Source organism: Cryptomeria japonica, chromosome 6 (assembly GCF_030272615.1).
Source record: "Cryptomeria japonica chromosome 6, Sugi_1.0, whole genome shotgun sequence".
Classification (NCBI taxonomy): domain Eukaryota; kingdom Viridiplantae; phylum Streptophyta; class Pinopsida; order Cupressales; family Cupressaceae; genus Cryptomeria; species Cryptomeria japonica.
Window position 1 is genome coordinate 227760138 of NC_081410.1, and position 27947 is coordinate 227788084.

Genomic DNA, 27947 nt, shown 5'->3' on the forward strand with positions numbered 1-27947 from the left:
GTATTAGCATACCCATCATGCACTACTCTCTTGTCAAATTGCTAAGGCTTCCCTAACAAAACATGATAAATATTTACAAGAATATCATCACACGTTATCTCATCATAATACTTTGCTATATCAAATTTACCAGGCTTTGTTCGTTGAGTAAACAATTTTTGTCATCTTGTAGCCAAGCTATCCTATACAAATGCGGGTGTTTTCTCCTCTCTAGCTACAATTTACTCACCATATCTTCAAAAACAAGATTGAATGTGCTTCTACCATAAATGATAATATTGCATACCTTGTCTTGACATTTGCATCATGTTATAAACAAGTTCTTTCTTTGAATTGGTTCATTCAAGATGACTCTCCTAGTGACTAGCACTTCTCCATTTTTAGCACGCTTTAATTGTGAAGATTCAATTTCCTTATTAACATTTGCAACTCTTTCTTTTCCTTCATTTCTTCTTCTTATATTTCCATGTTGTGGACTTTCATTCACTTTGTGTCCTTCTCCACATTCAAAACAAGTTATTTTGTAATTTCCTCTTACAAACCCTCTACCCGAACTTCCTCTTCCTCTAGAATCTTGTTCCCGAGGTATGAATCATCATTTCTCTATTCTTTATTTTGTCAAGGGCTTCATTTTTCTATTTTTTTAGATTTGAGTCCAAATTTAGATCTACCTATGATCTTCCTTCTATCTTTTCATCAATATGGCCTCTTCCTCTTTTTTTGTTCTCAAATCTCTTATTCAATCTTTCTTCTATTTGCAATGCAAACCGATATGCATCCTCTATGGTGTATACTCTTACTAATGCTAATTTCTCTTGTATGCTTGACTTCAACCCATTGATTTAATAGGCTAACTTTTCTTTGTTTTCCTCTAAATGACTAGTTCAGCTCAGAATCCTATGAAACTCTTATGTATACTCCTTCACCATTCTTCCTTCTTGTTTCAAACTGTGTATTGTGTATTTTTTTTAAACAACTCTGATTCATAATCTACTAGGATAAATTGTCTTTTCATTTTCTCAACCATCCTATCCCATTTAGTGATTTTGTCTTTACCTCTTCTTTATCTTTCCACTTGAACCTCCACCAAATTGAAGCATGTCATTTCAATCTTGTTTTAGAAAACCTCACTTTGTCAAGGCCTTCAACTTCTTCCAATTCAAATAATCCTCTATGTTGTTTATCCAATCAATTAATTCTTCAGGATTTAGGTTTTCCAATGAATGTAGGGACTTCATTTTTCGGTCTTTTCTCTATCCTTCATAATCCAATTAGCAATGGATCATTGACAGTCATTGTTGTTGCATTTATTTCATTACTTCTTTGACTAGCAACCTCTAAAGGTTCTTCTTCTTCTTCTTCTTCTTCACTTTCAAGTTCTCTTCTTCATGCAAAACCTTTTTAGATTTCTTCTTGCAATTCTTCAACCTAACTTCTCAAAGCTCTAAAATAAGCATCACAAAAAACATCTTCTTTTCTTCCTCTACCTCTACCACGTGGGGTTCCTCTTGCAAACATTTTTCTCTATACCCATAAGCTCAATCCTAGTACAAATTTCCTCTCTCTAACGAAACTATTTACACACTTAGAATTACCTATCTATAATACGATTGATGTAAGAAGGTACTAACACACACAAAACCCTCTCTAAAATCCCCACATCAACATCAATATGTTAAAACAGTAGATTCCTCTTGTCATCACACTTCTCCCAATTAGGACCTTAAATAGAAAAACATTCAAAGCATCACATGGGCACTCAAAATTGGAAACCCTATCCCTATTTTTTAGGAGTAATTTATGATGTCATCAAAATCTTATTACAACCAAGAAATCGTGCCAAAGATGGACAAATTTGAATTTTCAAACATTAAAATTGTCTCCTACACTTTCTCCACATCAAAAATTACTAAAACATTAACTAAAGACCAAATAAAAAGAATATTTTGGCCTAAATGACGTAATTTATTTTCTCCCACATCAACATTACCGAACCTTAGAAAAATTACAATCACTCTCTTTTTGCTTGATGAGGATTGTCATTGATCATGGATTCTCCGACATCATCTACCCACTCATAAGCAAGTGGCCTATCCCCTGGTATCTTTTCCTCATATTTTATTTTAGGATGTTTGATGTTTACAAGTTGGTGTATAATCACTTCAAAATTTATTTCTACCCAATAGCATTTGTTGAGAGCATACTAATGAATTTATGATTTTCGGTCTTACATACTTTACATTTAGTGGATGGAAATCTATCAACCAAGCTTGAAAAGGCACTTAATCAAAAAGGTGACAATAAATCCTTTTGAGATGTTAATGTAAAAATACATGTGGTTATTCTGGACTCTACATTGTTTATGGCGAGTTCTCATTGTGCTTTTCAGGGAAATGGTGGCAAAGGAGGAGGAAAAGGTAAGCCCCCTCCATACAACCCTAAGAAACTCTTTGTTTCGCCTAAACCTAATATGATAAAGGTTTTGAATGAAGAAAAAAAAAACTATAAAACATTGCTATCTTTTTTTCCGAAGTAGATAGTAACAAAATCCTGGCTAGAAAGTTCTTAGATGAAAGGATAAGAAATGTATGGTGTAAAAAAATAGGCATACAAGTTTCATTTTGCCAAATGGTTTGAATGGGTTTGTTTATTTTATTTTTCAAAGATTGTAAAATAGAAGAAATTCTTACTAAAAAGCAATATTGGAATATGAGCAATTGCACTTTCAGAGCCCTAAAATGGTTTCCCAAAGCCATTAATGATGACGTTTTGGGACAGTCGTGCCCTCAATAAATAACTATCAAAAATGTTGGTCTCATAATGTGGGTACTTATCCGCCAACTTATCTCCTCTTTGGGGAAAGTGCTCAAGATGGACAAGGCTAGGGTTTAATTTCTCTCGCACCGAGAATTGAAATGCCTAGAACTATTGAGATAAATCTTGAAGGCTCTTCTCTTTTTTGTGACATTGAAATTCTAGGAGGGGTAAATGTGTGTTACTTATGTTGTAAGCAAGTACATATAAGGAAAAAATGTTCCATTATCCTCAATAGGCCAATTAAGATTGATGTTTCTCAAAATCCTAAAGGACCACCCACGAACAATGATTTGAGCAAGCATGTCATGCCTAATAACTTAGAGGCCTCAAATTCTAGCCTCAAAACCTGAGTGGTTGGAGTTGACAATTCTCTTTCTCACAATTCTAATAAAGATTTGCCTCTAGTTAAAATAGCCACCAATGTTGATTCCTTTACGGGTGCTCTTTCTTAGGTTAATGTTGAGCAATGGATTAACTCATTCCCCACAATGCCCAGTAATCCTATCTCATTTCTTAGATTTAGCAGAATTCTGAAAATTGTTAATCTCATTTTTGTTAATCCTAAAATGACTTTCTCATTGGGCAACCTTCCTTCTAGTGAATCCTTGGCCTCAAATTCCCTAAAGCCTCACTCCCTAATATCTTAGATTTTGTTAGCCAATTACTTTCCCTCAATACTTCTAGGGAGGTTGACGATAACATTGTCCTTTCCTTAAAGCATTGGAAGCCCAAAAGGAAAACTCCTCAACAAATAGCGGTTGACAAGATTACGGAAAACATTGTCCTAAGAAAGGAAAAACTAAAAGAGAGTAATAAATGCTTTGAAACTATTGGGGTCTATAATGCAAATTTTAACATTCTCAAAGCTAGTAATAATTATTCCTCGAAAGCAATCAAACTTGCCATTAACCCTAAATTTGAATCACTGGATAGGAGCATAGCTCATGAAATTGAAAGAAGAAGTCAAATTTATAGGAGTTCGCGAAAGCCTAATTATTCGACATCCCACACTTTTCCTACGGTGGGTTTAAAGATAACCAATAGTTTTAAAAATCTAGTTGTTCCTAATGTAAATGAACACGACAAGGATGAAGAGACCAAAGAGCATGTTGCAGTCATTCTTGCCCCCAAGCCTGTCCAAACCACTAAACTTACGTAGCCTCCTAGTAATTGACCCATGTGGAATTTGTAAATGATTCTATTGGGCACTCTGCAATTATACCCGAGAAAGGAAATGAAATTGAACCTGTTTTGGATAGAATTGGAGAGATTCAAAACCCTAATCATATTAACAATGTTGAAGGAATTAATGACTCTTGAGGTGGTAACCTTCTTAGACGAACAAGTAAGCCCTAATATTCATAAGGTTGAAAAATATGGTGAGATTGTTGTAGCAGCCAATAGGAGAGGACCTAGCATAGAAATTACTAAAGGAAGCAATTCCCTGGAACTAGCTTCTCCATCACCTCCACAAAGAACAATAAGGATAGACTCATCCCATTGGCAATGAAAAATATAATATTGTGAAACACAAGAGGAAGAACGAGACTATGAGTCCCCATCTACTATGTCCAAAAAGAGGGAAACTAATGATAGCCTTCCTAAATGCTTTTTGATGATGGTGATAATGGGGTGCACATAGAGAGACAACAGATATCTTGATCTATGTGTCCATCACCCCTAACAGGAAATATATTGTCAAAACATTTTTGAACATGATTAAGAACAAAGATATTGTATTCTTGCAAACAATAAAGGCTACCCAATTTGATCTTGATATTAATCTCAAGTGCATTTGGAAGGATTCACTTCAACTTTCCACCAATTACGTACAATGGAAAAAGTGGTTCTACAATCTTGATACCTAATAAATGGGCCCAACATGCTATACAAAATGGCTTCTCTCCTTGTAATAAAGTTGTAGGGGTGGCGATAGAAAAAGATTATTTTTGATTTGGTTTGTGCTCTGTATATACCCCCAGTGATTATAGGGATAGGACAGAGCACCAAAAGTAGCTCTATAACTTTCAAGATATGTCATGGATCATAAGGAGAGACTTTAACATGGTTGAACATCAAGAGGACAAAGTTGGGGGGCAAACATGGAATGGCAAGGTAATTAAATGTACTACTAGTCTAGACTAAAATCTAGGTTGAACCTCTTCGATCCTCTTCATGATAAAAAGGAAGAATATATGGCTTTCAACAAGTTAAGAAAAGAATATGCCCTAGACCAGATAGATACTATGTCCACAAGGATTATTTTAGTTTTAAGGCATATAAAGATGGTTGCAATCTAAAAGTATACCCTTACACTATCTGATCAACATCCTATTTAAAAAAATAACTTAATTTACAAATATTGTAACAACTTGAAAAAAAGTAATAGTAATTTCATGCTCAACGTCAACCACCTGCGATATGAAAATTGCAAGAGTTCTATCTTCATGCCCTAGGACATCAATAAAGGGAAGATGCACAATAGGTCTAATATCAGAAGATGGAATAGAATATTTATTAATGAAAATAATCTTCTAAACCAAAGGAAAGAAAAATGGGTTTTGAACAACAAGAGGCTAGAAGATAAGTTTAAAAAAAAGATTGAATTTTGACTTGTGTCTACAAAATAACCCTATTAACATGAAGCTAAATGAGGAATTAATAATTACAAAAATTCTTTAAGAAGTCTACGAACCAAAAAACATACAAGCTCTTCGGGTAAGGTAAAAAATGAATTGGTTAAAGAAAGGAGATAAAGGATCTCAATTTTTTTAAATTCTTAAAAAACAAAGAATTTAAAGAAATAATTGACAAAGTGTGGGCTAAGGACAAAGTTGTACATCACCACGAAGAAATTAAAAACTTGTTCCTTGGTTTTTATAAAAGCCTCTTCACTTTGGAAGGCAATAACCCTAGTTGTCAAGAGACTATATGGTTTTGTAAGAATCTCAATCCTAAGAATATATAGTTTAGACGAGGACATCACTCTTGAGGAGTGAGAAAAGCTATTAATGTACTAAATAATGACAAATCCCCTAAAGCGGAGGAGCTACAAATAGAATTCTAGAATAAAAATATAGAATGGATTAGTGAAGACATGTTGCATGTTGCATGCTGTAAAGCGGAAAAATCGAACCCTAGTTGTTCTCCTCTCCCCAACTCCAAGGAGAGAGAAGGGAGATTCACTAGGGTTGATGGTTTTCACTTAGGGGAGACTTTACATTCAAAAGAGGGGTTGAAACCCACAAGATCCAATCCCACGCAATGCAAGATTGGATTCTATATGAGTTTCAAGGGTTAAGACAGCAAGGCTACCCTCTTTTGTAAAGAATGTAGATAGAATGATTAAGCTAGGAATACATAGAAAGTGAGAAAGATTCGCTTATAAACTGAGATAGGGATATAGGATGAAGCTGCGGACCTGGAATTAGCAGTAAAATGTCGAGACGGTGTTGTCCTGCAAATTTGAGCAAAAGTTGACGGGACGATGGCGCCCGGCGTGCACACGGTCCTCCGAAAAATCCGCGAAACGAAGGGGGATCTGATCATCTCTGCACAAGGATTCCAGATCTTCAATTTCAGCTGCGCACCTGCAACCTACACACAGAAAAGCGAAGACGATTGGGGGGTTAGGGATTAGGGGTTTGCCCTTAGGTCAAACCCCGGTTTTGGAATTAACCAAGAAATGAGAAATGTTGTAAATGTAATGTAAAACAAGTACTAATACCTTGTTGTAAGGATGTTTGTATCCTTATATGCGAAGGTATAGATGTTGTTGTTTGTTGTATGTTGTATGTTGTATGTTGTAGCATGTGATCTCCTCTTCAATGGTTGAATCCTTGTCTTAAATGCAACACTTAGCCTTGAATGGAGACTTAGAATGATCAATTGCTTGAAGGAATGTTTGAATGCTTGAATGCTTGAATGCTTGAATGTTTGAGTATCGTTTCCACCTTTTTCGCCTCTTCCCAAAATGAGAGAGGAAAAGTAGTTTATATACTTGTCAATTAGGGTTGATAGACTGATTTTCCCGACCTTGGGCCGAACAGGAAATGCTATTTTCCAAATTGCAAACATAAAGACCCGAAGCCCCATAGGAGACCGGGCCCAAAATAGGGCCAGGGACCAGGGTGCTGGACGCCATGGTCCCACCTCCAGGGACAGCAGGGTGCAAGGAGGATCAGGCCAGGGTGCTGAAAAATGCAGTTTTTGATGTCATGAACAAGTTTCGGGGTCTCCATTCAGGTTTCGTGTTGCATCGCCATCATGAAGACCCAAATGCGGTCGAAATTGCAAGTGTCGCAATTTTAGGACGCTACATTTAGCCCCCACTTTAGCGGGAGTATAAGCGTACGCTCATACTTCTGGTAAAGTACAAGGAAACAATATTGAAAGACTTTCACCACGTCAAGGAGGCAAGATACACCAAGCCCCCAGTGGACTAAGGATCTTACGACTTCGATTGACAAAGTAAAAGGGAAGATCACGAGGGAGAACCATGACTGTCAGTAGTAAGGTTCCCTCACTATGAGTCATGCAAGAAAGATATCAAAAATTTTCAAGGCAAAGCTAAATTTGCCAAGAAATTTTCAAGTATCTTGAAAAGATATGAACGGGATGTATGCCCCCCTACGTTAAAGCGATCGCACACGCCTCACCGGGGGTGATTGCTTTAAGGTAGTGATACATATAAGAAATGAGAAAGGAGCACGTTATCACAAGGATTTAGCCCCCAAGTGTGAGATAAGCCCAAGGATAATAGACACAAAACACAAAGCACAAGGTGACTTCGCTTTCCTCGGGGTCAGTATGCTGTATGATAATTCATGTATATCATATGTATGTATGCATAATTGTTCTTCATTCCCCAATCAAGGAAGGTCACCTAGAAGAAGGGAGCACATGTGTCTTTTGAGTCAACATGAGAAAGACCAAAGAGATCTCAATGCTTTGCATAGTCCTCAAGTAGACAACACTAAGGACAACAAATAGAAGAATGAGAATAACATATAGAAGAAGTAACAAAAGAAAGAGAGGAGGAGAGAATCTGCTATGCTAATGAACTAGTCTAGCACGTCATCTACCCCCCGATCTTGCTGATCAATGTTTCGGGAAGGCAGGGAACACGATAGAGGAGGAACATCCAACACAGCAAATGGAGCTATCACAAGATCCAAACAAGGGCTATGTTCATGTTCCAAGCCACGTTGTTCTTGTCTAGGAGCTAGGATAAGTGCTTTACAAAATTCATTAGATAAATGGTTATCAATATCAACAAGTTCATATTCACTATCAGAAGCAAGAGAAGTAACATTTTCATCATGAATAACATTTTCATCTATATCATCATCAAGATTTATAAAAATAGGATCTTTAACTCGCACAGGATCAAGACCATCATGCATCTTATGTTTAGGAGATTTTGGCTCAATTTCCGGCTGAGGAGAAAATGGAATAATGCTTGTTGAAGGTGTTTTTGGGGATTGCAAAGTTTGAGAGGCAGCTGCCTAAGCTCTAAGACGACGCTTTCGTCGGCGTTCACGTGCAGAATGATTTCGTCTAGTCTTAGTAGGAAGTTGAGAAAATTGAGGAGGAGGAATGTTCTCATCCTTATCACTTGGGTGTTTAGGTTGTAGTCTCTTAGGCTGAACAATAGGAGAAGAGGAAGGTCTCTTCTCTCCATAAGAGGAAGGAGGAGGAACTGCTCCATATAAGGGAGGAATATTTGGTTTAGGAAGGAGACCAAGTCCATCATGACGAGGAGGGATAGGTCTACTTTTAGGAAGTTTATTAGATATAGGCATAGTCACATCCATAGGGATGAGTTGGGAATCTTCTTGAGGAAAGACATTAGTTTTATCTTTCAAAGGAAGAACTTCCTTCTCAAGAATGATAGGAATGTCAAGTTTGGGTGTTCTAGGTTCACTTAGAGATAGGATCATATCTTTTTTCCACTTTTGATAAGATTTGAAAAGATGATCACTTCGCGGAGGAAGAGATTGGAATTGTTTAGGCCAAAAATAATCAAGAGGAACGCTAGAAGTTCTTTCAGCTGGTTTAAAGAGACTATGATTGACAGTAACAACTTCACCATTATGGGGAAATTTCAAACACTTGTGAATAGAAGAAGCAATAGCTTTCATGGAAGATAGCCAAGGATAGCCTAGCTTCACACGAAATTGTTCGGATGATGGAATAATAGCAAAGTCCACATCAAGGAATTTGTTATGGACCTCAATAGGTAATGTAATAGAACCAATTGCAGGAGAAGAAAATGCATCAAATAGTTTCACAACTACATTTGTTTCGTCATAGATCACTTGATTCAATTGCAAAGTAAAAAGAAATTCTTCAGTAATGACATTAACCATGCAAGAAGGATCAATAAGCACTCCACGGCAAGGTGTATTTTTTACTTTTGCAACTATATATAAAGGACCATCAGGTGCCCTGATAGTTTCGCTAGAATCAAAGGCTATGGAAAGTTCTTTAGAGATTTTCTGCTGCTCCACAAAGTTAATCACATTCGGAGTCATAGAAACAAGATCATCAGGTGAGAGAGAGGAATCAGTAGTATCAATCGCATTAGAGGTATGAGAAGGTAATGGATCAGTAAAAATCTGAAGATTTTGGTTAGGAGGAGCTACAGATGTATTGCCTTTATCATTCACTCCAGAAACAGAAATAGTATTATTATCAATCAAATCTTGAATTTTACCTTTAAAGCAAAACATTTTTCAGTATCATGCCCAGGTTGATGATGAAATTGACAAAAAGATTTGTTATCAAAATAGGGTGAATTAATCTTTGCAAGATCTATTTGCCTTATAGGAGGAAGAGTAAGCACATTTTGTTCCAATAACTTATTCATAATACTATGCAATGATTCATTCAAAGGAGTAAACTTTCTTTCTTTCTTGAAAAACTTAGAAATAGGAGGCACACCTGATGCTGCATTCACATTGTTGTTGATGATGTTTTCATTGAATTTAATGGACTCTCTGTTCGGTTTAAACTTCCCAAATGGTTGTTGACTACTATCACCCTTATCACTCGGAGTCATAGGATGTGATTGTTCCATTTGACTCACAGTCAGTTGATAATTGTGAAGAGTTGCGCACAACTGTTGGAAAGAAGTAAACTCAGAAAACAGGAGTTTTTCTCTAATGTCTTTTTGTAAATTAGAAATAAAGATTCTTTGAATATCATTGTCAGGCACTGGAAAAGAAATTTGAGCATACAAATGCTTATATCTACCAATGAAATCAGTCACTTTTTCTTTAACACCTTGTTTACAATGCATTAAATCAATCAAAGTAACTTTAGGACTTATATTGTTTTGAAATTGTTGAATGAAAGCATTTGCAAGTTGTTCGAAAGAAGAAATAGAATAGGAAGGCAACGAGCAATACCATTGTAGGGCTTTATCTCTTAATGTTCTAGTAAACAGTTTTGCAAGCAACTTTGGTCATAAGCAAAATCAGTACATATTGTTTGAAAAGTCTTAACATGTGTTAGAGGATCACCCTTACCATTATAAAGCTCCAAATGCGGAATTTCAACATGTTTAGGGGGAATAGCTCGAACAATGTCATGAGAAAGTGGGCTCGCAACATCAAATGTGGGCACACTAAACTTAGATTGATTCATAGAGGCAATTTGTTGTTGTAAAGAAGAGACAGTTTGTGCAAGATTGTTAATGGTCGCTTCAGTCGAAGAGTTCATATTAGACGTGTTAGATTGTGATGGAGGTGTTATGTAATTGAAAGAAGGTAGAGAGTAAGGTGGTGGGACACTATGATAGTTAGTCATAGGAGATGATTGGAAAGGAGGAACACTACAAGGAGGAATGGAATGGTTAAATGAATTGCCCCCTTGCGTCATGTTCATTTGTGGTGATATAAGAGGAACACTCATTGAAGGAATGAATGAAGAAGTCGGATTGAATGAAGGAAGAGGGTTGATTGAACAAGAGGGATTGCCCCCATGACTAGCGATCATAGGAGGAATGTCTTGTATTGAAGTAGTCATTATGTTTGATGTAAAAGTAGGTATACTAGCAATAGAAGTCATCAAAGGAATAGAATGATTGTCTTGAGTAGGAGGTTGTGTATAACCCAAAGTTTCAGCACAACTCTTCATAGGCATCACATTTGAATCCACAATGTGTGCAATACCACGCAAAATATCAATTCCATTCTTATCACTTTGAAGCATACGTTTTAGACCCTCAATTAAAGGAAGAGCTTGACTATCAGGGTATTCTTGAGACATCCATTGTCGAAAATCGTCAAATTGGTTATCCAATTTTGAAAGTTGTTCTACAGAAACCTCATGGAGAGCTTCTTCATCATTAAGAGGATTAGAGGAATTACCCATGTCCTCGTTAAAAAGGCCATTCAAATTAGGTTCCATCTCCTCAGTAATTAAACCTTGGAAGGACTTAATTCTAAGGCTTCGTCTAACGGGAATAGTGTAAGTAGGACTTATTGTTGTAAAACTCATGCACTAAAGAAAGAGAGAAGATTTTGAATTTTAGAGGTAGCAAATTTCAGTAAAATCAGCCAATCTTCTAGATTTAAGCTGTTAAATACAATCAGGACAATCTCCCGAAATTTCGGAAAAAATGTCTGGGACCGTGGCGCTCGGGGTGCACACGGTCCTCGCAACTTTTTTCAAAATTTGCAGGGATGAAATTTATGATGATTTTACAGCTAACCTGAAAAAATTGAGTGATTTTACGATCTATAGATAAGCCAAATTAAAGTTGCAATCTCAAAATTGAACCCTATCCAGATTGTCAAAAAATGCAAAATTTGAATTTTGAAAAAGAGAGGGAAACTGAAATTTTGAATTTTATGATTTTAGAGGGAATACCAAAAGCAATGCAAGTTTTGAAATTTGAAAATTGACTCAATTTCACGCAAAATTCAATTTTGAAAGCGGAAATCAAAGTTGTTGTAATTAAGCACTTAATTTCAAAAGTCACAAATTGCAAAAATTTGAATAAAGCACTGAAATTTCGAATGAATGCCAACACACTTTTCAGAGTTAGGATAGTAAGGAACACAATTTTGATAGGAATTTCAATTTCAACAATTTTTGAATGATTAGAAACCTTTATCCAAGCAATCACTAGACCAACTTTGACTGTAATTTTGAAAGTGTTAGAATTGATGAAATCAGCCAAAATTCTGGATTTTAGCAGAAAAATACAGTAAGATCTAGCTCCCGAAATTTCGGAAAAAATGTCAGGGACGATGGCGCTCGGAGTGCACACGGTCCTCACAACTTTTTTCCAAATTTTCAGGGATGAAAGATATTATGATTTTATTGCGGAATCCAAAGTTACAGTTGATTTGGAGATGTTTTGATTAGTGAAATTGTCGGACAAAGGTTGAATCAAGAGGGTCTCAAAAATTAGGGTTTTGACACTTAACCACTTAATTTTCAAAATTAAAGCACAAATATGAATTGATAATTTGTAATAGAAGGGCAGATCTGAAACAAGCATTAACAATTAAACATTTCACAAGCTCAATTACTAAAAAAGAAAATTTAGGGTTTTTATGCAATTAACCTCTAAAATTTTGCAAAAGATCAAACATGGAAATATAATTAGGAAAGCAAAATTTTCAGATCTAACCATGAATAATCAAAATGAGGATGTTCACGTCGGGTTCACCAAAATGTAAAGCGGAAAAATCGAACCCTAGTTGTTCTCCCCTCCCCAACTCCAAGGAGAGAGAAGGGAGATTCACTAGGGTTGATGGTTTTCACTTAGGGGAGACTTTACATTCAAAAGAGGGGTTGAAACCCACAAGATCCAATCCCACGCAATGCAAGATTGGATTCTATATGAGTTTCAAGGGTTAAGACAGCAAGGCTACCCTCTTTTGTAAAGAATGTAGATAGAATGATTAAGCTAGGAATACATAGAAAGTGAGAAAGATTCGCTTATAAACTGAGATAGGGATATAGGATGAAGCTGCGGACCTGGAATTAGCAGTAAAATGTCGAGACGGCGCTGTCCTGCAAATTTGAGCAAAAGTTGACGAGACGATGGCGCCCGGCGTGCACACGGTCCTCCGAAAAATCCGCGAAACGAAGGGGGATCTGTTCGTCTCTGCACAAGGATTCCAGATCTTCAATTTCAGCTGCGTACCTGCAACCTACACACAGAAAAGCGAAGACGATTGGGGGGTTAGGGATTAGGAGTTTGCCCTTAGGTCAAACCCCGGTTTTGGAATTAACCAAGAAATGAGAAATGCTGTAAATGTAATGTAAAACAAGTACTAATACCTTGTTGTAAGGATGTTTGTATCCTTATATGCGAAGGTATAGATGTTGTTGTTTGTTGTATGTTGTATGTTGTAGCATGTGATCTCCTCTTCAATGGTTGAATCCTTGTCTTGAATGCAACACTTAGCCTTGAATGGAGACTTAGAATGATCAATTGCTTGAAGGAATGTTTGAATGCTTGAATGTTTGAGTATCGTTTCCACCTTTTTCGCCTCTTCCCAAAATGAGAGAGGAAAAGTAGTTTATATACTTGTCAATTAGGGTTGATAGACTGATTTTCCCGACCTTGGGCCGACCAGGAAATGCTATTTTCCAAATTGCAAACATAAAGACCCGAAGCCCCATAGGAGACCGGGCCCAAAATAGGGCCAGGGACTAGGGCGCTGGGCGCCGTGGTCCTGGGGGACCAGGGCGCTGGGCGCCATGGTCCCACCTCCAAGGACAGCAGGGTGCAAGGAGGATCAGGCCAGGGTGCTAAAAAATGCAGTTTTTGATGTCATGAACAAGTTTCGGGGTCTCCATTCAGGTTTCGTGTTGCATCACCATCGTGAAGACCCAAATGTGGTCGAAATTGCAAGTGTCGCAATTTTAGGACGCTACACATGCATACAAAGCTGCTATTGACATGGAATCTCAGGGACTTAATATTAATAAACCGAAACACAAAAGCTTGCCTAAAGATGGTGATGGGTCTCTCATCAATAGCTAACGTCTCATCACACTGCTTAGTGTATCTTACAAGATTCTTACAAAATTTATTGCATTAAGGCTTGTGGATATCCTCCCTAAATTCATTAGCAACACCCAACTAGATCCATTAAAGGAAGGTACATCCTTGAGAATCTCCTAACAAGCTGGGAGACCACGAATTAAGATACAATATCTAATCAAAATGTAGTTGTGTTTTTATTAGACTTTGAGAAGGCCTGTGATAGGGCAGAATGGTCTTTTCTACTCATGACCCATGAAGCTTTTGGTTTCCCTGCTAGTTTTTCTCACTTGGTTAAGACCTTAATGAAGGATGAAGTTACTTAGAATGATATTAATGGCCCTTTATAAAATCTTTTGATCTAGAAAGATCTATTTGGAAAGGGTGCCCACTTGCCCCTACATTGTTTGTCATTGCATATGATGCTATATTTGACCTAATAATGGAATCTTCATTGTCCCCTAAGGTTAAAGGCATCGCCCTCCCTAATAAGGAAGATCTATTAAAATAGATCTATTGACATGGAAGAGGGAAACTATCCAAATTGAAAAAAAAAAAAATTATTTATTAAAATAGTCGTTAACCACATAGCATGAGAAAATGAGACTACCCTATTTATCTACAAAACATGTGAATTTCCCCCTTAAAATAATGATTTTAAATGGACTTGTACCATATAGAGTTTTTATATTTCAAATGCCCTTTTTTGTGTTTTATTTATATAATTCTAGAAAAACAATTAAACATGCTACACAAGTTGAGTTTGAATAAATAATAAATGGTCCTCGCCATTTTATAGGCATAACTATATATAAACCATCTCTATGTCATTGAAAAACAATCCCTATCACCTTTAGAAAAATGTTTGATGTTTGTATCTCATATGTAGAATCATTTTCCATTGGTTGAGATCATGAAAGGATGGAGAATTATTGTCACAAGTTTCTAGACCAATCTCATATACTTAGGGCTTATTCGATTTTGAAAACAAAATTTAAAAAAATTCAAATATAACACAATTTCACTATAAATTAGAACTTATTTAATGCTCCAATACCACTATTTACCAAGGACTAAGAGTTCCAAAATAACAAAACATGCTAAAAATTTATTCAAATTGTATGTGGCAATGAATATGATTCAAAAGTGGGTAAGACACCATGTTATAATTGTATATTGTAAGATTATATTATACAAGTTTTGTAAGAGAATGTAATTGGTTGGACGTGTCAAGATATTTCTATTTATTATTATATTGTCATAAAATTATGAAATGGTCAAAATACACTAATATAAAAGGGTGGAGTATAAAGAGACTTCTTGGTAAATAGAGATATACAATCATTTATCTTAACCCAACTCATTTCTTTATTATGTTAGTTTTTTAAAGTATTGTAGAATAGCTACACAGAACATGGTTGATATTGCTAGTGATGTGAAACATACAAAGAGATGAGTTATTATGTACTAGCTAAAAAGAACATGGTCGATATTGCTAGTGATGTAGAGAGAGGAGTTAAAACATCATCAAATGTCCACATGCTTTATAGAACATTTCCTAAAATATGTCCTAAATTTGGCTTGTATGAAGATGACAAGTGATGCAAAGTAAAATCAATTGCATGATGATTCAACCAAATTTCAATATCTTTCTAGACTAGAGGTGGTATATAATTCTCTTCTCTTATCACTCAACTAGTATATACTCTCAATAATGAATTCCTTCTCCTTAGTAAATTAAGTTCATTGGAAAAGAATCACTAATGTTCCCTTAAAACTCATTAGAAATTACTTACAATAGGTGCATACCTTATTGTAGACCACCTATAACTCTTTCTCCCTCTCCTTGGGGATATGGAATGTGATGATTTTACACCTTACAATCTATACCTTTCCCTTGTTTTTCACAAATGCTACTCATGGCAATTCCCCGTATAAAACTTATTTCTTATTTCCATATATTCACTCCTATGCACATGAGATCCCATCTGCATTGGGCTTAATCATGGAAACCATTTATCTACCATATTCGTTGGTAGTGGTCTAAGTCATTTTTTCCTTAAGTTTTCAGCATCTATTTTTTCTTTAAGTGTCATATTCCTCATATTTGTGGTTAGGTGAAGCATGTTTCTCTTTATCGCCATCTTTTTGTGCTCCATCCCTTGGGTGTCATAACTTTTACATTCATGGTGATGTCTAGCATATGTCCCATTGAAATCCATAATGGTTTTTATAATCGCCAAACTCACTTTCTATAATCTAGGTTATCATTTTCAAAATTATCAGGAGTATGATTCCCTTTCTCTAGGATTTCACTAATGAGAGTTTTTTAACACCTCTTCATTAGATATCCTATCAAATTTCACAACTTCATATTGATTTTGTCCTTGTGACCCCATTAAAAAGCTTCTCATGAAATTCTTAGGTAAATTCAACCAAGGCCTGTTTCCTCTTCTTATACTTGTGTCTAGTTCACATGTTGAGGTAGTCACCATTTCTAATTTGTTTTTAAATACACCTTTGTGGTCATAGGAAATTCACTCTAATAAAGCGGTATCTATAATCCATGATTCTACTAGGGTTAATCCTATTTTATAGGAAAAGTTGTATACCTTCTATTGAGTTTTGGTATAAATAAAAATATACGATCAAGTTAAATCCAGCATATTCCTCTTTCTCTTTACTAATTGCTTATTTTCTTTAATTGTAAAAAACTAAGTGACCAATATATATTTCTATATATCTTTTAAAATATTAAAAAAATAAATGAATTAGACTACAAAGATAAACAAAGAATTATAGAAAAAACTTACAAGACATTTTCATAGTAATCCAGCATTATTTCTCTCCATTGTGGCAAAAGTTCTGATCTCGTAAAAGATAGCAACATTAGAAAGTGCTCGAATATAATCAAACACATACTAGACTCATAATTTAAAAAAATATTAAATGTAAATATGATAAAAAAATAAAGAAAAAGAAACTAGTAAAAACTAAAGTGAGCATAGAAAAATATTAAAATAAATAAATGCCACCAAAACTATGTTGTCTCTTTTGAATATTTAGAATAATAGAAATAAGGTATGAACCATTCACTAAGTTTCTAAAGATGAATTCACTTTTAAATTTTTCTACATGAACTTACCAAAATTTGTAGTTTACTACATAATATGACAAAGCCATGTTTGAAATAATCAAAATTCTAGTCTTATTTTAAAACATTATATCTCCAACTATATTTTTGAATTAAAATTAGAGTCTAAAAACATTATCATAGATCATGATGCATGACCAAAAGAAAATAAAATTTAAAAGATTGCTTTATGCTTTAAAAAATAAACACCTTCATTGTTATAAAAATTTCATATAAAATTATGTTGTCTCTTTTGAATTCACCCTTTCATTTTTCTACATGCAACTTACCATCTCAAATTTATAATGTTCCTTTACCACATAATACGATGAAGTCACGTTTTAAATAAACAAAATTCCAACATTAGATCTTAAAATATCATATCATATTTTTGAATTAAAATTACAGTCTAAAAGCATTATCATAAATCATGATGCATGACAAAAGAAAATTAAATTTAAAAAATCATTTTATACTTAAAAAATAAACACCTTCATTGTTATAAAAATTTCATTTAAAAATAAATTAAAGAAAACATCCACCAACTTGGCTTTAAAGTACATAAAATTTTACATCTTCTAAACCTAAGTTAATTAAGATTATATTACTACTTCAATCATCACCCCATTTTATTTATTACTCCACTTTTCAAGCAAATAAAGATAGTGTATTATCTTCCTTTGTTCCTCGAGTTTGCTTCACTATTCGAGTCATATAGGACTCCTCACCTAGAATTTAGAGTCTAATAAACTCTTCAAGAAAGTACTCTATATTGATTGCATGTTACTAAATTGGAGATTTTGATGTTATTTGTTTGTAATAAATTGAAGTCTCAATTTTTCATCAACAAAATTTCACGTAGTGCATATGTTCTGAAGATTATCAATTTTGCATGCCACATGAAAAGCGTCAAGACGTTTAGTTTATGTGTATCTCTTGGTTTCTAGTCTCATCACACCCAATTGTGTGGAATATCTTTGACATAAATCATGTGTTGTGTCGATAATTATTTATGCATCTAATAATGCAATTGATCACTCAAAAATATGTTGTAGGCTAATCAATAACCCTTCTTTACAAACTAGTTTATGTATGACAAAGTTAATAAGACAAAATATGTAGAGTTCAATAATATAATGCATTTCATTTGTTTTTAATATTAAAAGCAGTAAAACAAGGTTGCTGACATTTTACACTAATAGCCCATCGGTAGCATAAACATTAACAACACATGAATTAAAAACATCTTTTAACAACAAATATCAAAAATCATACAGAGTCTTAACAAGATAGTAAAACAATATAAAAATCTTAACAACATAAACCAAAATGCCTAGAAAAATAAAACAAGCCAACTAGTGGCTATTTGAGCATATGGCTCCAATCATCAGTAAAGAACTTGAAAAATTCCTTGTAATTCCCTTTATTGTAAGCATTGTTGCCCAGGAATTTTTTCTACATTAGGCACAAGGAAGTGGCAAAGTTGTGCATCACCCTCATAATAAACTTAAAGACACTAATCAACTTCTACTCTATCTCTAATACCTTCTTGATCAGGGCTTCCAATTCCTCATTTGTGGTTGTACAATTGACACAATTGTGCTCGCTCTCCCCCTGCCAGTTGTCATCCTCTTCCAGCATTGCATCTTGGGTTAGGTCCAAGGGTTCATTCTGTTTAGAGTTGTCACTAGATGGTTTGTCTGAAGTTTTCAACTTCCACAAGTTGTTGTCCACTTCATCTTCTTCACTAGTTGTATCCTCATTGTTAGTTGCTTCCTCCTCCGATTCTTCCTCATAATCAACCAATTTTTTGGATCCAATTATGTTCACTATTTAGTCGGCCAACCTATACGAGCGTCTATGAGAGCTTATGCGCTTACCATCTTCTTCTACACCCTCCTCCTCATCACTAACCACTTCCTTAACTATAATTTTGTGTTTTTTGCAAGGGAAGAGGGTCTCTAGCATTTCCTTTTCTTCTCTATGTCAAAGGTAGAAGTTGGCAATTTATCTTTGGCCACCAAGCCAATTGTGGGGGTAGTTGGGGAGCTAGGCTGAGACAGGGATTTTGCATCAAAAGAAATTTGCAGGCGTTTCTTTTTGCTAGTCCCCGCGGAGTCAAGAATTGTAGCTGCGAGCAGCGAGTCAAAGCACAAGGATTAAGGGGATTCATAAACCAAAAGATGTCTAGGCAGGCACAAGTCTAGGTGGAAGTGGTACTAGAAAAAAATTAGGACTTGGTAGAGGGGAATAGGTTTCCTACCTTGATTTTTGGCTGTCCAAAGCATGGTGAACCAAAATTTTGGGAGAGGTTGGCAGAAAAATTGGAAGCAAAAGCAGGTCATGGTTTCGAAAATGGTTAAGCAAAGGAAAATGGTATTAATAATAAATTTTGAATCTTCCTTCTAAGGTAAAAAAATTCATTAGCATTAGACAAACCTTGCTCCAAGCGTTTGACAATTTGGCATGAGCAAAACCACCATGAAGCTTGGTCAATTCCTCGTCCTCTTCAAAGAATTGGGCTAGGCTTTCATTGTTCGTAACCCTGCTCCGCTTCTTCCATTTTCTCCCCCTCGTGGAGAGATCTGTCGCTTTCCTAATACCTCCTCACTAATTTCAAACAAAACTCCCCCAACAATAACCCTCCTATCTACTAAAGACTTATCAAGCTAATTAGATAGAACTTCATCATAGCCATTTATATATTCGATAAACGAAGCCACCCCTCCTCTACAAATACATGCCAAATAGTGTTATTCACTTTCAACTCTACGTGAGTGTTGGATTTAATCCAAACCCTTCCCCACCCATGGAAGTTGTCACAATAACACAAAGAACCAAAAACTTAGCTCGTTTTTTTCCCATATAGTCTACAATTAGCCGATAAAACAAATTTAATAGGCTTAAAAATAAAGGCCTTAGTTAAAAGTCTACCAATGGTGATGTAATGATTAAACGATGCCCACCATAAACCCCAAACGTGCCAAACCTTTCCTTCCAAAACAACAAAGAGATTACGATGGGATTTTCTATCATGGGGAATAATAATATTTAAGGCAACCATTAACAAGCATTATATTTTCTCCTAATAGTCATTTCAATAGCCTAGCAACATGCTAAATGATGATATCTTGAATTCATTGAGTTGTCCTCTAGGGTGGCAATGTGAGCAACCCATGCACGGATCGGCCACCTCGGCATCATAACCCCTGTCGCTATAAAGGTGACCCAAACTATCTATCCAACTTGGCATGTTGTATCGTCCCCTAGGTTTCCCCATTATCTCGATAGACATCATCCACTTGATAGTTAGCTCCTTGCATTCTTGGTGATTCCCTTTCTTCCAAGTGGGCAAAAAGAACAGCGTCCACATCAACCCAAAAGTTTCCACCCCCTAGTAGTCCTACTTGCTGCCATGAGGGACCCACTCTTTATTCTGCATGGCCCTACAACACACCTTGTTACTAGTCAACGTCAAGTTGCTTAACCACCTCGGCTCCACATCCCTCATCTGACCACCAATCCTATTAGGAACCCCACTATCACGTCTAGCGTTTAAGAAATTTAAATCTCTTTCCCACCCAAATAATTTAAATTTTTTGTCTTTACTTCCCATCCTCTAAGCTAGAGAGGCGATCATAGAATGACACCTGGAATCCAAACTTTTCATTTTTTCATCATTCAATCATGGTTATTGGATTTTCTCTCTTGTATAAGGAGTCTTCGAATATTTGTGGACACACCCTTGATCTCCAAAATCTAAGGTTGCCAATTCCCAAGCACAAAGTCGCCATGGCATCTACAACACTGTTAGCTTCCCTAAAAGTGTGTCCTATTTCAGAAGTGTCAAGCCCAAGAAGCAGTTTGCAAACATCACTGATAATCCTCTCAAATCATGCATCTGTTAGGGAGTTGAAATCCACGCTTAATAAGATTATCCAGAGTGAGAATCTTATTATGCATAAACGTCCACCAAAAGAAGTTGATCTTAGGTATGAGTTGAGGGTTCCAAACATTCCCCCAAAATCATGTATGTCTCCCCTCCTTTATTAGCAAATAGTCAGTCGAATTAACCAAGAAATCACGTTTCAATTTTTTAGTCTAAAAAATCTTATCCCCACTTGTGAAGAGTGGGATTTGTTGGTATGTGGTGACTGATCATGCAAGTATTGTACACTCGTTGGGCAGAGGTGTCAGCCTGAAGGACCGCCGTAATGGAGAGCTGAACGCTACCCCAAAAAAAAATTCATGCGTGTACGAGAATACGAGAATATGAGAATACATGTACGAGAATATGAGTACAAGGAAAAGATTAAGAGAATATTATTTTAGGGTTAGGGTTAATTTTATTAATTGACTTCATATGTTGCCCTAAAAATTGCATGTTATAAGTGGTTGGAATAAAAAAAAACATTGTAATGGTGTTGTATTGATTTACTGGATAATAAGAAATGATTTGACGGTTGTGTTATGTGGATGTAGCCCATCTTGGGTGAACCATGTTAAATCTTTGTGTTATGTTGTGTTGTGTTTTTTCTTCATCTTTGTGTATTTAAATCTGCATATAGTTGTTAAATTGTATTTGCTTCGGATCTACCTAAACCCTAACAAGATTTTGATTCACTACAAGAGTTGTTGAAGCATGGAAGGCAACTAAAGTAAATGTGGTTGGTTTTGACAAAACTGCACCATGTCTTTCCAAGATTTTTTGTGGTGAAATATAGTTTATCACTCGGGATCCAAAAAGGGTATGAGCCCTTTCGTTGATCTCTCTAAAATTGGGATGAGTAATCAATTACATGTCTCCTAGAAGCGAATCATCTGCCCATCACCAATTTGCCACTTTATGCTCATAGTGATCAAATTTACACTTCTGATATTATTATTCCAAATTTTAGACCCACTAGGGAGTCTAGGAGTGGAAAAGGCTCTATAAAACTTTTCAAAGTTGAGGCAATTAGCACTCATAAAAATACTCCATTTTGATTTGTGCAGTGAAAAATTTCATCACATTTTGGATAAAAGTACCTTATTGAGTAAGTCAATACTTCTTAATCCAAGTCCTCCAAACTTCTTGGGGCAACATACACTGTCCCAATTGACCAAAGCCATTCACTTATTTTCCTCTATCCTCATCCAAAAGAAGTTCTTTTGGATTCTTTCCAATTTCACATCAATGGATGCTAAGATTTTAAAGAGGGGGAGAAAGTAGATCGGGATTCCATGTAGGGAGACAACCAAGAGTTGTAATTTTCTCGTGCTACTTAATGGCTTACATTTCCACCCTACAAGCTTCAATTAAAGTATTTCCAATGAAGAGTTCCAAAATGAGTTAGTAACCTCCTTACCATAAGGGGTAGGCCCATGAAGGCACTCGAGAGGGCCGCACTATGATAGCCTAAAATATGTTTGATCTTGCACTAAAGTCCATCCCTTGTATGGAAGAAGTATATGTTGCTCTTATCATAAGTTATGTGTCTTGATGCTTTGGCATATTGGTTTAAAAACAATTTCCACCTTTAGGGCTCTACAACTAAAGCTCCGCCAAACAAGATGGTATTATCCACGAGTTGCTACAAAACCAAAGGTGGGATAATTGAATTTGCCTTAACATCCTGCAAAAAGCCACTTTCCACCATATTCAGGATGTTTCTACCCAAAACTCTAGCCACCATTATGAAAAATTAAGGGGAAAGTGGTACCCTTACCTAAGCCCTTTTTCAGCTTCAAAGAAGTCCCCAAGGGTTCCATTAACTAGATAGAGTATTTCACAACGGTTACACATTCCTTGATAAGATCTAATAGGTTGTTTTAAAACTCCATCTTCCTTAGTACTTTGAAAAGAAAATCCCATCTCACCCTATCATAAGCCTTAGAAATGTCAAGCTTAAGGACCATTCTCAGAAGGTCGCATTTATCGATTGACTGAATGATCTGATGCTTTGAAATTGTAGCATCAAGGATTTATCTACCTAGGACAAACCCTTTTGGACTGTTGTTAATCATTCTATCAAGCATTGGTTTAATTATATTGATCAAGACTTTAGAAAAGATCTTATCAACCGTGTTACATAGACTAATAGGTCTAAAGTCTGAAAGTCGCAAGGGGTCTGACACTTTAGGAATCATAGCAATATAAGACTTATTCAATTTTCTTAAGATCTTACTAGTGCAGAAGAAGTCCCTAGCAGCCAAATTCATATCCCACAAAATCCCAGAATTCTTGGAATAAGGTCGAGGGAAAACCATTTGGTCCAGGTGACGTTAAAGCACCCATAGACAATGTAGCAGACTTGACTTCCTCCACAATTATAGGTGCCATGACTTGAGCATTATCATTTGGACTCAGAGTCATAGGAACACTTTATACTAATTGATCCTCTAAAGTTGGATTCTGATCAATTTGCCCATCTTTCTATGCATTGTAAAAAAGTACCTAGAAGCTAACTCCCCAATTGAAGGTCATCCAAGATAATATTATTCATCTCATTCGCCAAGGACTGAATCGTGTTACTTTTTCTGATTTTTAGAGCCGATTTGTGGAAGAAGGCAAAATTCATGTCACCTTCTCACAGCCATTGGACTTGAGACTTTTGTTTCCAATAAATTTATTCCCTCTTGAAATTTTCTTTCCATTCACCTCTTATAGCTTCCTCCATATTATGTGTGTTTTCAGATGATCACCAATTGCAATTTGTAATTGTATCGCTATTAATTTAGGGTCAATCTCTTTTTTCTTTTTAAAATTCTCTCCAAATGTGAATTTGTTCCATCCTTTGACTTTGTTTCTTTATGATATTCAATCTCTAAGACACCTTGTACATAGCAATGCCTTGGATAGGAGTATTCCACCAACTTTGAATACAATTTCTAAAGTCTGGGTTTGAGGACCACAAAATTTCATAATGGAAGGGGATGGGTCCTCTTGCTAGTTTATCTGCCCAGTCCAAAATCATAGGGTTAAGGTTGAAAACCATTCTAGGAAAGGCCTTAAGGGTGAAATTGTAGCCTAGATCCCAATTGGAGGAAGCTAGAAACCTATCTAGCTTGACTTGTATGAGATTGTCCACTTTCTTGTGGTTGGACAAAGTAAAAAGATGTCCCCTTAATTAAATATCAAGAAGGTTCGTTGAGTTAATGAAATCGAACAGGTCTAACATGCTATTAGAATAGCTCACCGGCCCTCCCAACTTCTCTAAAGGGAATAGAGGGATATTAAAGTCTCCTACAATGAACTAGTGGTCATTCGGAGTAGCCAAAATTTGAGCAAAAATATCCTCCCAAACAATTTTGTTGCCAGAACAAGTGTTTGGAGCATAAATATTCACGAAACACCACAAGGCATGGGGAGAAGTAAGTATTATAGATAAACTATTAGCAGAGATTAAGATGAGACTTCTCGTGATATTTTGAGGGTCCCACATAGTGACAACACCACCAAAGGCTCAAGTAGCATCATTAATGAAAAAGCGGGATCCCAACCAAATATAGTATGCAACTTTTTGAATTCTCAAGCCTTCCTTTGCCTTGTTGGCCATTTTTACATGGCATAGATCAATCCCTTGGTAAAGTGGCTTTTGTTGAGCCTGGCCATTTTTATCAAGCTCGCCCTCAAAAGAGGGTTTATGTTGAGATCAATTTAGCTGGTGATCAAAGATACTATTGATATTCAAATTGGTGGTATGTGTTATACCCAGAAGGTGCTTAATTTGAATCTATTGACTACTTGTTTCCATTGTCAATCTTCGGAATACAAGATTAAGGACTGCCACAACCACAGTCACAATCATAACCAGTGCAAACGCATGCGCAAACACAACCCAAACTATCCTCACATTTCATTGTTTCAAACCCTATTTCTTAAGGGAAGGACAAAGATAATGATAGTGGTTCTCATTCTATTTGGGTTCATACCCCTCTACATTAACGATTTCAACACAACCTAATACTCTCCATCATTCATGCAACCCTTTTTGGCAAAATGCAGATGGTGATCGTGCTCTTGAAAACCACAAAGTTCTGACTTTGGTCTTTAGAAAGATTCAGAATTCTTGCAAAATAGTTTCTTCTCTCTTGAGGATGAGGATGGCATGCAAGACATTTATTAATGAATTTCTTATCGTGGAATGTTCAAATTCTTACTAACCCAGTTAGGAAGTATTCTATGTGAGATACTCGGCAAAGATTTCCTAGTTTAGATGTTCTTTGTCTCAGAGAAATTAAAATTTCTTCGTTTCTCCTTGATGTTGCTTGTGTTATTTGGTTAGTTCGCTTGGTTTTTGCTTCAAACCACGAAATAGGCTAGGGAAGTGTCCTTACTATTCTTGTGCCGCATTGGGAGTCTTGCATCATGGTGCACAGATCAAATCCTACTCAACGAGTGGTCTAAATCCTTATGTCTGTTGACAATCATTCTTTTAGTATCATTAATTTTTATGCTTTGAATGATGCTCTTGAGAGATCTTATATGTGGTGGTGGCTTGCTGATTCTTTGTGTGTGATGATTTTAATATGATGGAAGCTACCTCTAACGAGGAGGATTTAATTCCTTTTCGTTGCACAGCTGACAAATGGAAGGCATGGTTTTATATGAAAAATAAATTGGGTCTTTATGACCCCAATACTGACCTTCGTTGCCCTAATAGTCTTCGGCATACGTGGAGTAATTTTCAAGCCGGTTCTGATAGAATTTTTAAATAGCTTGATCGTGAAATGATTACTGCACAATCTTTCTTTTCTTTTGAGATCTGTCATGATCTCATGCTTATGCCTATCTCTAACGTCACTTTGTCAAACCACTTTTACAACCAATTTATTATTGTTTGGCAAGTTGGTAATATTCGCCCACCTAGACTCGGTTTTTTTTAACACTTCTTTGTTGACTCATCCCTCCACAGTGGCTCACATTCAGCGGGTTTGGAATCTTGAAAGTTGTCCTACTTAGTCACATAGGTGGATTGACTAGTGCAATGAGGTTATCTAGTGCAGGATACATTTTCTCAAAATTTATGGCCAACAGCTTGCCAATTTCCACTGTCGGTCATATGAAGCCACTATTAGAGATCTCTTCCATGCCATGGATTTGGTTTTTTTGCCAACCCTTTTTCTCCTACTCTCCATGTTAGGGTTGCAAAACTCTGCCACCAAAAACAAGTTGTTGACAGATTTGTTGCTCGAGGTGCTCAGATAAAAGCCAAACATCACTCGCTTAAGGTTAGGGACTACACCTCAAAAGAATTTTTTAAGGCTCTTCAAGCCCATCATTCCTCACCTAGCATTAAGAGCATTAAGGAAGGCCATACAACACTCTTTGAGCTACCGAATATTTTGTAGGTGTTTGTGTGTCATTACAAAAAGGACTTCACTACTCAGGACCCTTTCCTGGAAAGTGACAGAGCTCTTCAGGACTGTCTCTCTATGGTGCCTTCTCATCTTTTTGAGGCCCAAAGATCTTTTTGTGATCAAATGTTCACCATTGATGGTTTTAAGGAAGTACCTTTTTCCATGGTTGATGACAAAGCTCCTAGTTGTGATGGCTTTGCTTGTGAATTTTATAAAGCCTTGTGGTCTTGTGTGGGACCTGACTTATTTAAAGTCTATCAAGAAGATTTTAACTCCCAAACATTAGGATAGTTAATTAACAAGGGTAACATTAAATTCATACCTAAAGTAGGAGCTTCGAAGCACATTTGTAACTGGTGGCCCATCGCTCTCCTCGATGTCTCGTACAATGTATCTCAAACCATTCGCTTCAAAAATTGGACATCTACTTCAAATTGTGTGTCCTGAGCAAACTAGCTTCATCAAATCTCGATTTATTCTTGACAATATCATTGATGTCTAAGAGGGTATGGAATGGGCTAGGAAGTTGAAGCAAAATCCCATCTTTGTCAAGATCAACTTTGCCAAAGCTCATGACAGAATTTAATGGCCCTTTATTCTTAACAAGTTGCAAGCCCTTGGCTTTGAACCTCATTTTATTGAATCTGTAAACATGCTCTTCGATGATGCATCTGTGTGCATCACCATAAAAGGTCGTCAGCCTTCTATTTTCAGCTTACACAAATCCATTCACAAGGGTTTCCTTTTGGCTCCCTCTTTGAACGGTTTAGGGGCTAAAGGTTTCGAGTATCTCCTAGCCAGTGCTATTTCGACAAGTAGAGTCAGGGGGATTGCCCTACTTAATTCACCTTCGCAACTGGTCAATGGCCATTTTGTTGATGATTTTTTTTTAACTCTCATTGAAGATGAACAAAATGTGTGTGAGGCTCTTTAATGCTTTGATACTTTTTGTTTGGCTTTTGGTTCAACTATACAATGGCACAAAACCTGATGTTATCATCAATCCTTTATTCAAGCTCCTTCTTGGATTCTTTATTACAACTGGAAGTGGATTGGTTGTAGAGAAATCTTCAGATTTTTGGGTATCCCCTTTGCCTTTTAGGGTCTTTAGTGGATCTCGGGAATGCAATTTTGGCTAGAATTGAGAAAAAACTCTCATATTGGATCACCAAGCCGCTTCTGTTTGCTAGTAAATTTCAGATTTGTTCTAAGATTCTTGTTGTCACTTGTGTGTATTTCTCCTCTTGATGGGCTCCTTCAAAAGCCTCCTACCACAAACTAGAAAATCTTATGCAAGATTTTTTATGGGCCTCTACGGCCTCTTGCACTAGCTTTCTCAAAGTAGCTTGGGAGTTTTGATGTCTCCTCAAGGATTATGGTGGACTCAAGTTGTTTTCCACTCATAAGCAAGGTCTTGCTTTATGCGCCATGTGGGTCCTACGTGCAATCTCTGCCATAGAGCCTTGGAAGGTTCTTCTCAAGAATTGTATTTCTTCAAGGCATCCTATGAAGTGCCCTTCTTGGAAGGGGATAGGGTTTCAAACCCTTTTGGTTATGAAAGAAGTAGTTCAAATTGAAAGCACTTTTGTTGCCAAGAGTATTTGGCGTGCCTGGGAAGCTGTCAAACTATGGCTTCACTGGAAT

The 27947-nt window shown here is 36.3% G+C and overlaps 1 protein-coding gene across 3 annotated transcripts in view; it reads right to left on the reverse strand.

The window, feature by feature from the left end:
- Positions 1–27947, reverse strand: part of LOC131071454 (2-oxoglutarate-Fe(II) type oxidoreductase hxnY) — a 119584-nt gene that overhangs the window by 64467 nt on the left and 27170 nt on the right. For all 3 annotated transcript variants that reach the window (XM_058007300.2, XM_058007298.2, XM_058007299.2), the window contains exon 4: positions 16642–16693. In XM_058007300.2, coding sequence (XP_057863283.2) covers positions 16642–16693 — 52 coding nt within the window. The remainder of the gene's footprint in view (positions 1–16641; positions 16694–27947) is intronic.